Source organism: Colius striatus, chromosome 25 (assembly GCF_028858725.1).
Source record: "Colius striatus isolate bColStr4 chromosome 25, bColStr4.1.hap1, whole genome shotgun sequence".
In the NCBI taxonomy this organism is placed as follows: domain Eukaryota; kingdom Metazoa; phylum Chordata; class Aves; order Coliiformes; family Coliidae; genus Colius; species Colius striatus.
Window position 1 is genome coordinate 1,436,430 of NC_084783.1, and position 11,469 is coordinate 1,447,898.

General features: G+C 69.7%; 3 protein-coding genes across 5 annotated transcripts; 1 reads left to right on the top strand and 2 right to left on the bottom strand.

The window, feature by feature from the left end:
• Positions 1-278: 278 nt before the first annotated feature.
• Positions 279-5,322, bottom strand: FSD1 (fibronectin type III and SPRY domain containing 1). Of its 3 annotated transcripts, XM_062014964.1 has the most exons (13): positions 5,274-5,322; positions 4,526-4,621; positions 4,295-4,426; positions 4,120-4,221; positions 3,447-3,469; positions 3,145-3,266; positions 2,543-2,752; positions 2,318-2,416; positions 2,077-2,236; positions 1,904-1,983; positions 1,071-1,322; positions 719-807; positions 279-615 (listed from the first exon to the last, which is right to left on the bottom strand). In XM_062014964.1, exons 1-13 carry the CDS (start codon positions 5,283-5,285, stop codon positions 505-507), a joined length of 1,488 nt encoding a protein of 495 aa, XP_061870948.1. In that variant the 5' UTR covers positions 5,286-5,322; the 3' UTR covers positions 279-504. The 3 variants fall into 3 exon arrangements, with proteins under 3 accessions (XP_061870948.1, XP_061870949.1, XP_061870950.1); XM_062014965.1 differs by lacking the exon at positions 3,447-3,469 and having other exon boundaries at positions 2,543-2,682; XM_062014966.1 differs by lacking the exons at positions 3,447-3,469; positions 4,526-4,621; positions 5,274-5,322 and having other exon boundaries at positions 4,295-4,387.
• A 1,272-nt stretch (positions 5,323-6,594) lies between these two features.
• Positions 6,595-7,991, top strand: TMIGD2 (transmembrane and immunoglobulin domain containing 2). Its single transcript, XM_062014775.1, has 3 exons — positions 6,595-7,177; positions 7,394-7,495; positions 7,806-7,991. Exons 1-3 carry the CDS (start codon positions 6,595-6,597, stop codon positions 7,946-7,948), a joined length of 828 nt encoding a protein of 275 aa, XP_061870759.1. The 3' UTR covers positions 7,949-7,991.
• A 500-nt stretch (positions 7,992-8,491) lies between these two features.
• SHD (Src homology 2 domain containing transforming protein D) lies at positions 8,492-11,413 on the bottom strand. The gene is made up of 6 exons (XM_062015188.1): positions 11,195-11,413; positions 10,606-10,696; positions 10,290-10,490; positions 9,737-9,866; positions 9,025-9,144; positions 8,492-8,678 (listed from the first exon to the last, which is right to left on the bottom strand). Exons 1-6 carry the CDS (start codon positions 11,411-11,413, stop codon positions 8,492-8,494), a joined length of 948 nt encoding a protein of 315 aa, XP_061871172.1.
• Between the last annotated feature and the right edge of the window lie 56 nt (positions 11,414-11,469).

The following is an 11,469-nucleotide window of genomic DNA, read 5'->3' on the forward strand; positions in this document are numbered from 1 at the left end:
GCTGCTGGGTGCCGGTGCCAGGGGGCATCTGCCCCCACTTTGTGCCAGGAACCACCTGGGGCAGTGGCTGTCCCCTCATCCCATGTGCCCCCACCCCACACCCCTGCCTGGGGAGGGGGCAGCAATGGGCTCCCAACCCATTGATTTGGAAAGGGCACCATCCTGAATGAAGCCATTGCCCTGCTCAGCCCCATCCTGGCTCCATGGGGGTGGCACCAGCACCCCCCACAAAACACCTCCCACCAGGGCTGGTGCCCCCCTGCTCCATCCACACCACGTCACACCTCCACCCCCCTTTATTCTTCAGGAAGAAGCAGCTCGGGGAGGGTGGCACAGAGGCGTTGGGGAGGCAGCTGGCAGGGCCGTGGGTGCCACTGCACCCCACATCTGGGGGACTGGCACAGCCCCTGCCCCTGCAGCGTGTGGGGGGGAGGTTGGGGAGTGGGTAGGGGTACATTCAGTGCTCTTGCCCGGGGAGGGTGCCCACGGGGTGAGGGGAGGGCTCTAGGGCAGGCTGGCATTGGAGCTGCTGGCCGTGCTGTTGCGCTTCTGGAGGCATTTGACGGCGCTGGGCACCTGCAGGCCCGAGGTGACGTGGAAACTGCCACACCAGACCTGTGGGCACAGCAGTGGAGAGAGGGGGGCTGGGGGCTGGCACGGGGCTGCTGGCCACAGCCCACAGAGGAGCTGCCCAGCCCTGTGCCCACCCCCCTCTTACCGTGAAGGCCGGCAGCACCGGCTGCGTGAACTTGGCCTTGAAGGTGTGGAGCAGCTGCTTGGTCCTGGCGTTGTAGAAGGACAGGAACCCTGTGGGCACAGGGGAGGGCACTGGTGGGCACAGAGCTCACAGACCCCCAGCGCAGTGGCCCCAGAGGTGATGGTGCCCATGGTGGACATGGTGGTGGCTGTGGTGCTGGCGATGCCCATGGTAGACGTGTTGGTAGCCACAGGGGTGGCAGTGCCCATGGTGGACACTCTGGTGGCCATGGTGGTGGTAACACCCATGCTGATGGCAGCCCTTGCACCCACCCCTGGCACTGCCCATCTCCCCCTTCACCCACTTCACCCACCTTCTCCGAAGTTGCAGTAGACGCCGATGCAGTCGGGCACGGGCACGTCCAGCACTTTGGCCTTGTTGGCGTGCTTGGCGCTGAAGCTGACCTGCAGCCAGTTGTTGAGGTGGAGGCACCAGGAGGCCGAGGTCTTGCCCAGCTGGTCGAACTTGCCCAGGCTGCGATAGGCCACCCCCACACCGAAGGCTTTGCTCTCCCGGTCGTACCGAACCTCCCAGTAGTGATCGTCGGCATCGATCAGTGTGTCACCTGCGGGCAGCGGGCACGGCTCTGCCAGGCTCAGCCCGGCCCCAGCAGCTCCCAGGCTCAGCCCAGCCCCAGCAGCTCCCTCGGGGTGCCCCTGTGCCCACCCACACCCTCACGTGCCCCTCACTAGAAGCACAGAATCATTTGGGTTGGCAAAGCCCTTGAAGCTGCTGCAGTCCCAGCCCTGCCCTCACCCTGCCCAGCCCAGCACTGAGCCACAGCCCTCAGCACCTCAGCTCCAGGGCTTTGGGATCCCTCCAGGGCTGGGCACTCCCCCAGCTCCCTGGGCAGCCTGGCACAGGGCTGACACCCCTCTCAGGGAAACAGTTCTGCCTCAGCTCCAGCCTCAACCTCCCCTGGGGCAACTCCAGCCCCTTTCCCCTCCTGCCACTCGTTATTTGGGAGGAGACACTGACCTCTTCCTCCCTGCAGCCTCCAGTCAGGGAGTGTCAGAGAGTGCTCCTGGCTGCCCTCAGCCTCCTCTTCTCCAGGCTCAACACCCCCATTCCCTCAGCCCCTCCCCAGCCCCTTGTGCTCCAGCCCCTTGCCCAGCTCCAGCCCCCACCCCGTGCCCCAGCTCTCACCCAGCACCGTGTAGGACTCGGCAGTGAATCGATCCCGGCCGCTGCGCCCCGAGGGCATCCTCTTGGGCGACTGCATCACCCTGGCACAGACACACACCGGGCTGGGTGACACCACCCGGGGCACAACGAGGGGTGAGGACGATGCTGAGGTGCCAAGGACGGGTTGGCACTACCTGGCAGGGGAGTTGGCAGGCGAGGCCGTCCTGCCTTTGCCGTCCTTCTCACGCGCCTTCACGTCCTGCACCTTGCCGCCCGTCGCGTCCCACTCCACGCTGAGCTCCTCCACCCGCAGGTTCTGGTGGCACGTGCTGGCATCCAGCCGAAACATGAACGCTGGGGACAGCCACTGTGAGCTCCTGGCCCTCCCCTCTCCTGGCACACCACGGGCTGGCACTGGGGGACAGGGGTACCCACCTCTCGTCTCCAAAGTGACCGGCTCGGAGAACTCGCCCGCCACGGCCTTGTTACACGCCCGTACCCGAAAGTTCATGTACTTCATGTCAAACTTCAGCCCTGTGGGCACAGAGGGGTCACAAGGCAGGGCATCATCATCCCCCACATCCCCTGCCAACCCCCCTGGGGCAGCCCCCTGCCAGCCTGGCAACGTTCAGGGTGAGGTTTTGTTCCCCTTGCCCTCACCGGACAGAGTGTACTCGGTGCCCTTGATGCCCTCGACCACCATCCAGGGCTGATCCTCCTTGGCACGGGGTGGCCCCTCGAAGTTGGTCCGACGGTACTCCAGGACGTAGTGGTCGATTTTGCTGTCCTGGTCGGGCATCCTCCAGGCCAGTGTCACACAGTTATCGGCCACCAGCGACTCCGCCAGGTCGATCTCGGGGGTGCTGGGCACTGCCCGCAGGAGCAGCCGTGCCAGTGTCCCCCCAACCCTGCTGCTGCGGCCCTGCTGCCACACAGGGTGTCCCCAGCACCCACCCACCCCCGTGGCCATAGGCACAGCCCCCTGGGGACCCCACGTGTGGCATCCTGAGGACCTCAGGGGCAGCAACCACCCCTCCATCCCTGGCACCTTCTCACCGCCCTGCATGGACCCCACAGGCTGCCCAGACCTGGCACCTCACCCAACCCCCTGCTCTCTCACCCTTGTGCTGGGAGAAGGGTCCCTCTGTGCCCTTCCCCTGCACGGGGAGGAACCTGCCCGCCGTGCCCCGTGCCCCAGTGTGCCCCCAACGTGCCCCAGTGTGCCCCCAACGTGCCCCTGGCCCGCTGCCCGCGGGCAGTACCTGGCAGGAAGGCGAGGGCCTGGAGCAGGCGGCGCTCCTGGGCAAAATCCACCATCAGGTGGCTCATGTTGTCGCTGACTTTGGCCTTGAGCGAGAGGCGGAAGGCGGGTGCCATGGTCACGCTGCGAGGGGGGCACACGGGGAGCGTCACGGGGACAGGAGCTGGGCACTCACTGGCCCTGCCTGCCCACCCCCTGCCCTGAGTGGAGCTGGGGAGGGTGGGCAGAGCCACCCCAGCGCCCCCCACCCGAGGCCCTGGCTGAGGGGAGAGGTGGGGTTAGTGGGGCTGGGGGGGGCCGTACCTATCCTTGATCTGTTTGGCGGCCTTGGGAGCGCAGAGGGGAAAGAGGAGGCAAAAAAAGAAGCAGGTGAGAGGGCAGAGACAGGAGCCAGCGCAGCACAGTGTGCCCACCGTCCCACTGAGGGACCCCAGGGCACAGCACCCACACAGGGGCACCCCCAGAGTGGCACCCCACAGCACAGCATCCCCACAGCATCCCCATGGCACAGCATCCCTGCTCTGGTACCCCATGGCACAGCATCCCCACAGCAATACCCCATGGCACAGCATCCCATGGCACAGCATCCCTGCTCTGGTACCCCATGGCACAGCATCCCCACAGCACAGCATCCCATGGCACAGCATCCCCACTGGTACCCCATAGCACAGCACCCCACAGCCACAGCACCCCCAGAGCACAGCATCACACAGCCCTTAGTGCCCCCCATATCTCTGCCATCGTGCCCCTTTGCCTCAGGAGCTCTGGCCAGGTTGGGGATCACCCTGTGGGGAGGTCTCCATGCCCCCCCTGCCCAGCCCCACAGCGGGCACAGCCAGCCCAGCATTGCCCCATGCCCAGTGCAGAATGAAAGGAGGGTGCCCGCTCAGGGTGAAGCTCATGGAGGGGGTCAAGACACCCCCAGGGTGGGGGGCAGCCGGATGGGGACCCCCCCAATCCACCCCTGGGGACGCACCTGGGGGAAGTCGTGGTGGTTGGCCGTCCCCAGGGCCTGGTTGGCCGCTTCCAGCAGCTCCTCTGAGCTCTCCAGGGCCTTGGCACACGCTGCCAGCTGGGCCTGGGTGGAGGGGAGAGGGCAGCGTGGGTGAGGGGCTGTTAGAGGGGTCGGGGGGCACGGGGGGGGCACTGACCTGCAGCTCATAGGTGCGGCTGGCACGGTCCTGCTTGATCTTCATCAGCATCTCGTCCTTGAGCTCGTCCAGCAGCGCGTACAGCGACTGGAACTCCCCCTCCAGGTCCTCCTGAGCCCGGCAGGAGTTGGCCTGGGGACAACGGGCAGGGGGTGGGGGGTCAGCAGGGACCCCCCTGCCGAGGGTGGCTGGTCCCTGGGTGTGGGGCCACAGCAGGGAGGTCCCCGGTACCTCCACATTCTGCATCATCTGCTTGAGGGAGTAGATGAAGTTCTGGATCTCCTCATTCTTCACGGCCAGGGTGGTGATGATCTTCCGCAGAGCCTCCTGCCCGGCCCCCCCGGCCCACGGTCAGCGGCCCCCAGCCCACGGCCCTGCCAGCCCCCCTGCCCAGCGCCGCGGTGCCAGGCACCAGCTGCCACGGCCAGGGCTGGCATGGCGGGAGAGGGATGACTTGGCAACAGGGGCGGGGAGAGCAGAGGCAGGGCGGCCAGCCAACACCCCTGCACCCACCCTGCACCCATCCTGCACCCATCCTGCATCCCTGCACCCACCCTGCACCCATCCTGCACCCACCCTGCACCCACCCTGCACCCATCCCGCACCCCTGCACCCACCCTGCACCCATCCTGCACCCACCCTGCACCCATCCTGCATCCCTGCACCCACCCTGCACCCACCCTGCACCCATCCTGCACCCGTGCACCCATCCTGCACCCCTCCTGCATCCCTGCGCCCCTCCCGTACCCCTCCTCTGACATCCCCAACCCCTCCATCCCTCCTCCTCCATCCCTCCTGCCTCCAGACCTTCATCCCGTCCAGCCCCGCATCCTCCATCCCTCCTCCTCCATCCCTCCGTTCCTCCTCCCTCCATCCCTGCCCGCTCCGCTCCCCCATCCCCTGCTCCTCCATCCCTCGGCCTCCCGGCTCTCGCCGTCCGTCCGCCTGCCCGCGGCCCCGCGCTCGCCCCCGGCCGCACCTGGTCGCCCATTCCGGGCCGGCCCCGCGCTCGGCCCCGCCGCCGCCAACAAAGGGGGAGCGGCGCCCCCGCCGCGGGGCACCACGGGACATGTAGTCCGGCCGCCCCGGGGCACGACGGGACATGAAGTCCGGGGGTGGGGGTGGGGGGGATCTCATCGCATCCCCCACCCGGGACTCAGCCCCGACCCCCCGAGCTTGGGGGACCCCGAGTTCCCCCCTCCCGGCACATGGAGTGTGTGTGTGTCCGGGGGGAGCCCTTTGGTACCATCCCAAGCAGCACCTGCAGGGCAGGGGCCAGGAGCCCCCCTCGGGGCTGGGGACCCCCCACCCCAAAGCACGGGCACGTCTGGGCGCTGCAGGGACTGTGGGGGTCGGGCACTGCCATGCTGGGGGTACAGAGCCACCCAAACCCTCAGCTCTCCTGATGTGGCTCTGCCGGGACCCCCAGACCCTCCGGGGTCAGGATGTGACACCCCCCCCCCCGTCCCAGGGGGAGCCCCAGGGACCAGCCTGGACCACCCAAATGGGTACCCCAGGAGGTGCCGTCCCCTGCCCTGGCTCCGGATGGTGACCCCACCCTGTGTCCCCTCCCCTCGTCCCCTGTCACCCCCCCGGGGCCAGCGGGCTGCTGGCAGGAAGCCGTGAGGTCACGGAGGGACAGGCCGGGTGCCACGGGCCTGCAGCGGCGGCAGCGCCCGGGGACAGGGACCCCCGGGACAGGGACCCCCGGACAGGGACCCCCGGACAGGGACCCCGGGACAGGGACCCCTGGGAGCAGGGCGGCCGGGCTGGCGCTGGCGCAGGGATGTGGCAGCTCGGGGTCCTCCTCCCCCTCCTTGGCAGTGAGTGTGGGGCTGGAGGGGACAGTGCCGGGACCCCATGGGCTGGGCACAGGCTGGTGGGGGAGGGCAGGGCACAGACTGACCCCTGCGCCATGGCTGGGGCAGGGGGCTGCTGGGGGCGTCTGTGCTGAGCGGGACCCGAGAGGGGCTGGGGACAGGGAGGGACAAAGGGGGGGAAGGACAAGGCTGGGGGGATGGAGAGAGGTGGGTGACATGGCTGTGGTGGGGGGACAGGATGGGGCAGGTGGGGATGGATGGATGGGGGGTACAGGGAGGGGACAGGATGGGGCAGGTGGGGATGGATGGATGGGGGGGACACAGGGAGGGGACAGGATGGGGCAGGTGGGGGTGGAGGGATGGGGGGGACAGGGAGGGGACAGGTGGGGATGGATGGATGGGGGGGACACAGGGAGGGGACAGGATGGGGCAGGTGGGGGTGGAGGGATGGGGGGGACAGGATGGGGCAGGTGGGGATGGATGGATGGGGGGGACAGGGAGGGGACAGGACGGGGCAGGCGCGTGTGCGGCCGGAGGTGGCCGGGACAGGAAGGGGACAGGGGCCGTGGGCGTTGCTGTGGCCGGAGCAGCGGCGCAGGCAGCGAGCGCCGTGCCCGGGTGCCGCAGCAGCACCCTCGGCGCCGGGGACCCGCCGTGAGCCCGCGTCCGCTCCCCGCAGCCGCTGCCGTGCGGGTGAGCCAGGAGCCGGGCGAGCTGCGGGTGGCGGCGGGCGCCGCGGTGCAGCTGAGCTGCCGGGTGGTGCTGGCCGAGCCCTGGGAGCTGCTCCGGATGGAATGGGTGAGGGACGCGGGGCGCGGGGTGCTGTACAGCGCCCGCCTGCAGCCCGCCGGCCCCGCACCGCCCTGCGCCCCGCAGCTCTGCCTGGCCTGGCGGCCGCCCCGCGCCACCCTCACGCTGCTGCGGGTGCGGGAAGGTGACAGCGGGACCTACCGCTGCCGGGTCACCCTGGAGATCCCCCGGCACGGCACGGCCACGGGCAACGGCACCCGGCTCAGCGTGGGCACCCGGCTCGGCGCGGGCACCCGGCTCGGCGCGGGCGCAGGTACCACTGCGGGGTACACGGGGGCACACTGAGGGGTGAGGGGCGTCCCGGGAGGGATGCTCAGAGGGTATGGAGTGGCCACGGGGGATGGGGACGGGGCCATCCCGGAGTGTCCCCCGCTCTCCAGCAGCAGCTGATGGACATCAGGCAGGTGAGTGTGTCCCTGTCCCCCCCGTGAGAGGTCCCGGGCAGTGCTGCAGCTGGCTGTGCTTGCAGGGCTGGTGTTGGAGCTCGCGGGGAGCCTGGGGGGCACAGCCCTCCTCCTGGCACTTGCCCTCCTCCTCTTCCTCTGCTACCGGCGCTGGCACAAAAACTCAGGTAACTGTCGCCAGATAAAGACCCTGTCCCTATTTGCCCCGTGCCCCTCTGCCCCCTGCCCATCTTGCCCCCTTCCCAAATAACCCCAAGCCCCTCTCCTCCCCCCCTTCCCAAATACCCCATTGCCCACCTACCCTTGTCCCCTGCCCTGTGCCCCAGTGCCCACCTGCCCCATGTACTCCCATGCCTGTACTCCCCGTGGGGCTGGGGGCACTCAGTGGGTCCCCTGGGGGTCCCACAGAGTGTCTCTGGCTGTCCCAGTCCCCGCTCTGTGACTCAGGGGTGCCCCCACACCCCCTCCCTCCCCCAGATACAGGCGTCTACCTGAACGTGCCGCCGCGCTCGGCGCCGAGCCCCGGGAAGCTGCACTCACCCCCCCTGCTGACGGAGAGCAGCCTGTACCAGGGGAGGCTGCAGCGGGCACGGAGCCCCCCCACTGCCCCCCGGCCCTGACAGGAGCTGTGCCCTGCTGTTCCAATGATACCCTCCCCCCCAAATCTGCCTTTCTGCTGGAAACCCCCCAAAAAAGCTGGTTTGCAGCATCCTGCCCCCTGGCTCTGCTCCCCGGCTCCTGCGTAGCACCCGCTGCCCCCCCCCCGGGCTCCCCCTTGCTGGGGGGAGGCAGCACCTCCAGGGCAACCCCTCTGTGGGCTGGTGGCCTCATTTCGTGCCAGCAGCACCCACCCCCACCCCTTCCATGGACCCTCCTGGGGTGGGGGCAGTGAGAAGCTCCATCCCATGAGCTGCTGAGTGACCCCACCAGTGTGACCCCCCTGTGCCACCCCACAGCCAAATGCCACAGCGACAGAGGGTAGGGGGCTGCATTCAGACCCCCCCACCCTTACCCAGCCCCCCCTGGCACAACGGCAGGAGCTTTACACAGATGGAGGGGCCACCCTGGTGCCCTGAGGGATCAAAACATCACACAGCACAGCCAGGTCCTGGGAGGGGGGGGTTTAATTGGGGTGGGGGGTTCACTGTGGGGCACAGCCGGGCTCACAGGGGCTGCACCGGCACGGGGTAGAGCAGGGACAGGTGCCTGGCACCGCGCACGGGCAGCGCCCGCGCCGTGTAGTGCCGCACGGCCTCGGGCACCGACGGGAAAGCGGCTCCGGCACGGCCCAGCACGAAATGATGCTCCCGGGTCCGCGTCAGCTTCACGTGCACGAAGCCGTGGCTGCTCCTGAGGGTGACGGGGGAAACTGAGGCACGGGAGGGAAACTGAGGCACGGGGGGAAGATGGAGCACGGAGCACACAGCCCCAGCACCCTCAGGTAGCACCATGGGTCATGGGCAACACACAAACACCCGCCAGGCTGTGGGTGCAATGCCACACACACAGAGCACCCCTCCCCCCCAGCACCCTCACCCCCTGCCCGTGTCTGGGACATCCCTGTGGCTGTGCCCATGTCCCCAGCAGCTCTGGCCCCACAACCCCAGCAGCTCTGGCCCCAAAACCCCAGCAGCTCTGTCCCCACGTCCCCAGCAGCTCTGTCCCCATGTCCCCAGCAGCTCTGGCCCCTGCTCACCGCAGGGACAGGGAATAGTCCTCGGGGCTGGTCTCGCAGTCCCGCACCAGGAAGCTGCCCTCGCGGCACAGCGCCAGCAGCGACTCGGCGCCCGCCCGCCCGATGGGGCCGTGGTACCACCTGCGTGGGGGTGGGAGGCAGCTGGGCAAGGGGCAACCCCCCAGCACACGGCAGGGAGGGGCCCTGGGACCCATCTACAGCCTGGGGCACCCTCTGTGCCGTGGGAACCATCAGTGGTGTGGGGCAAACCTCCGTGGCACGAGGATCTGGCCAACCCACAGGTCTGTGCCAGGGTGCACCCTCTGTGCCATGGGGACTCACCCATCCCATGGGGCACCCTCTGTGCTGTGGGGACTCACCCATGCCATGGGGCACCCTCCCCTCTGTGCCATGAGGGAACCCAACACCATGGGGACCCTCCACTCCATGGGGACTCTCTATGCCATTGGGACCCATCCATGCCATGGGGACCCCCCACATACTATGGGACACCTAATATCATGGGGATCCATCCGTGGGGCACCCTCTATGCCATGAAGACCCACACAATGCCATGGAGCACCCAACACCATGGGGACCCTCCACCCCACCAGGACCCTCTATACCATGGGGCACCCAACACCATGGGGACCCATCAGTGGGGGACCCTCCACACCCCGCCATGTGCCCAGGCTGCTGATGCCACCCCGTGCAGGAAGGGCCCCAGACTCACATCTGCTTCTCCAGGGGCACTGAGGTGTCCACGTGCCGGGGGCTGGGGGGACAGCCCGGCCTGGAGCCTGGGGGGGGCCGGGGGGGCTGCCGGGACAGGCTGGGGGAGCGCTCGGGGCTCTCAAACTGCACTGCAGGCACAGGGAGGGGGGTGTCACCCCACCACGGGGCACAGCACCCCTGCCCACTGCTGGGGGGGCACCTCAGGACAAAGGGATGCCCCAGGTGTCCCTCCCCACCATGGCTCTGCTTTGTTGGGGTGTCCCATTGCCCCCAAGGAGTGGGACCTGTGGGTGCAGGGGGGAACGTGGTGCCATTAGTGCTCCCGGGTGATACTTGTGGGTGCTGTCCTTGGGTGCTGTGTGATGCTGGGGGACCCCAGAGTGGTACCCAGGGGTGCTAGGGGGCAGGGGTGGTTCCCGTGGGGGCAGGGGATGCTGGGGACCCAGGGTAGCACCCACGAGTACCGGGGGATTTAGGGCTGGGGAAGGCTGGGGGGTGGTGAGGATGGTACCCACGGGTGCTGAGGGATCCAGGTGTCACCCAGCACCCACCTGCGAAAGCCCGGGAGATGTGATCCTGCTTCCACTCCCAGGGCTGGTCGTACTCGTCGGCCGGGCGCTCGTCGTGGCGGGGCAGGCGGCTGTCGCGGGCCGGGGGCTCCCCCCTGCCCTGCCCCCCCTGCCACTCCTCACACGGGGTGTCATAGAGCTGAGCTCCCCGGGCCCGGCGGCCCTCGGCCCGGCGCCGGCAGCCTGGGGACAGGCAGGGCTGGGAGGCACGGCAGAGCTGCGCCGGGCTGGGGGGGGTGTCCCCGGCCGTGGGACCCTCCCCGAGGGGCTGGGAGGGGGGTCCCAGGGTGTCACCCACCTGTGACCTCACCGGGCTCCTCGCAGCCGCCCTCGGGGGCCGGGTCCTGCTCCCCCTCGAAGGGCTCCGAGTACTCGCTCTCGCCGGGGCCCTGCGAGTGGGGGTCCCGGGTGGGTCGGGGCCACCCCACTGCTCCCCTCGGGTCCGTCCCTGCAGCCCCCGCCAGGTCCCCGGTGCGGGTGTCCCCGGCCCCTTCCCCGCTGCCTCCCACCCGCTCCCTTTGTCCTCCGACCCCTCTCCCCTTCTCCCCGCAGTGACTCCGCCGCCCCCCCGCCCGCACCCCCAGCACCCCCCGGCTGCCTCATCGCCCCCCGCGACCCCTCGGCTCTCCGCGCTTCCCTCCGGCGCCCCCGCTCCTTCCCCGCAGCCCCTCTCGCTCCCCATCTCCCTCCCCCCCATCCCCTCCGTTCCCCCTCTCCCCATCCTCGCCCCTCTCCCGTCCCCCCCGCACAGCTCCCGCACTCCAGTGCCCCCCGTTCTTCCTCCCCGCTGCCCCCCCGGTCCCTCCCCAGCCCCCCCGGCGCTCTCCCCGCTGCCCCCCGGCTCCTGCCCCGTTGCCCTCCTCGCCGTGTCCCCCCCCAGCTCTTACCTGCTCCCCGCGGCGGGGGCCGCCCCCCGGCCCCGCGCCCCCCACCCGCACCAGCCGGTGCCGAGGGGAAGCGGCGGGGCCGCGGCGGGGGGCGGCGGGGGGCGGCCCGGACCCGGGCCCGGGGGGACGTCGCTCCCCGCCGCTGTAGTCGGGCTGTGGCGGTCGGGGGGGGGACCGCCGGGCCCCCCGACCCAGGTACTCCCGGAGCCACTTGGCCATGGCGGGGCCGCCGGGACCCCCCCCGCCGCAGCCGCTTTGTGTCACCGCCGCGCGCG

What these genes read in the sequence shown, in the direction of transcription:
- TMIGD2 (XM_062014775.1), top strand. Translation starts at nt 6,595, where the DNA reads ATGGATGGGGGGGACAGGGAGGGGACAGGACGGGGCAGGCGCGTGTGC. An exon ending in CCGGCTCGGCGCGGGCGCAG is followed by an intron (nt 7,178 to 7,393) that starts GTACCACTGCGG and finishes CTGTGCTTGCAG; the next exon opens with GGCTGGTGTTGGAGCTCGCG. An exon ending in GCGCTGGCACAAAAACTCAG is followed by an intron (nt 7,496 to 7,805) that starts GTAACTGTCGCC and finishes TCCCTCCCCCAG; the next exon opens with ATACAGGCGTCTACCTGAAC.
- FSD1 (XM_062014964.1), bottom strand. An exon ending in CACCGAGTACACTCTGTCCG is followed by an intron (nt 2,417 to 2,542) that starts GTGAGGGCAAGG and finishes CTGTGCCCACAG; the next exon opens with GGCTGAAGTTTGACATGAAG. An exon ending in CTACTGCAACTTCGGAGAAG is followed by an intron (nt 808 to 1,070) that starts GTGGGTGAAGTG and finishes CTGTGCCCACAG; the next exon opens with GGTTCCTGTCCTTCTACAAC.
- SHD (XM_062015188.1), bottom strand. Translation starts at nt 11,413, where the DNA reads ATGGCCAAGTGGCTCCGGGAGTACCTGGGTCGGGGGGCCCGGCGGTCC. An exon ending in CATCTCCCGGGCTTTCGCAG is followed by an intron (nt 9,867 to 10,289) that starts GTGGGTGCTGGG and finishes CTGTGCCTGCAG; the next exon opens with TGCAGTTTGAGAGCCCCGAG. An exon ending in GACTATTCCCTGTCCCTGCG is followed by an intron (nt 8,679 to 9,024) that starts GTGAGCAGGGGC and finishes CGTCACCCTCAG; the next exon opens with GAGCAGCCACGGCTTCGTGC.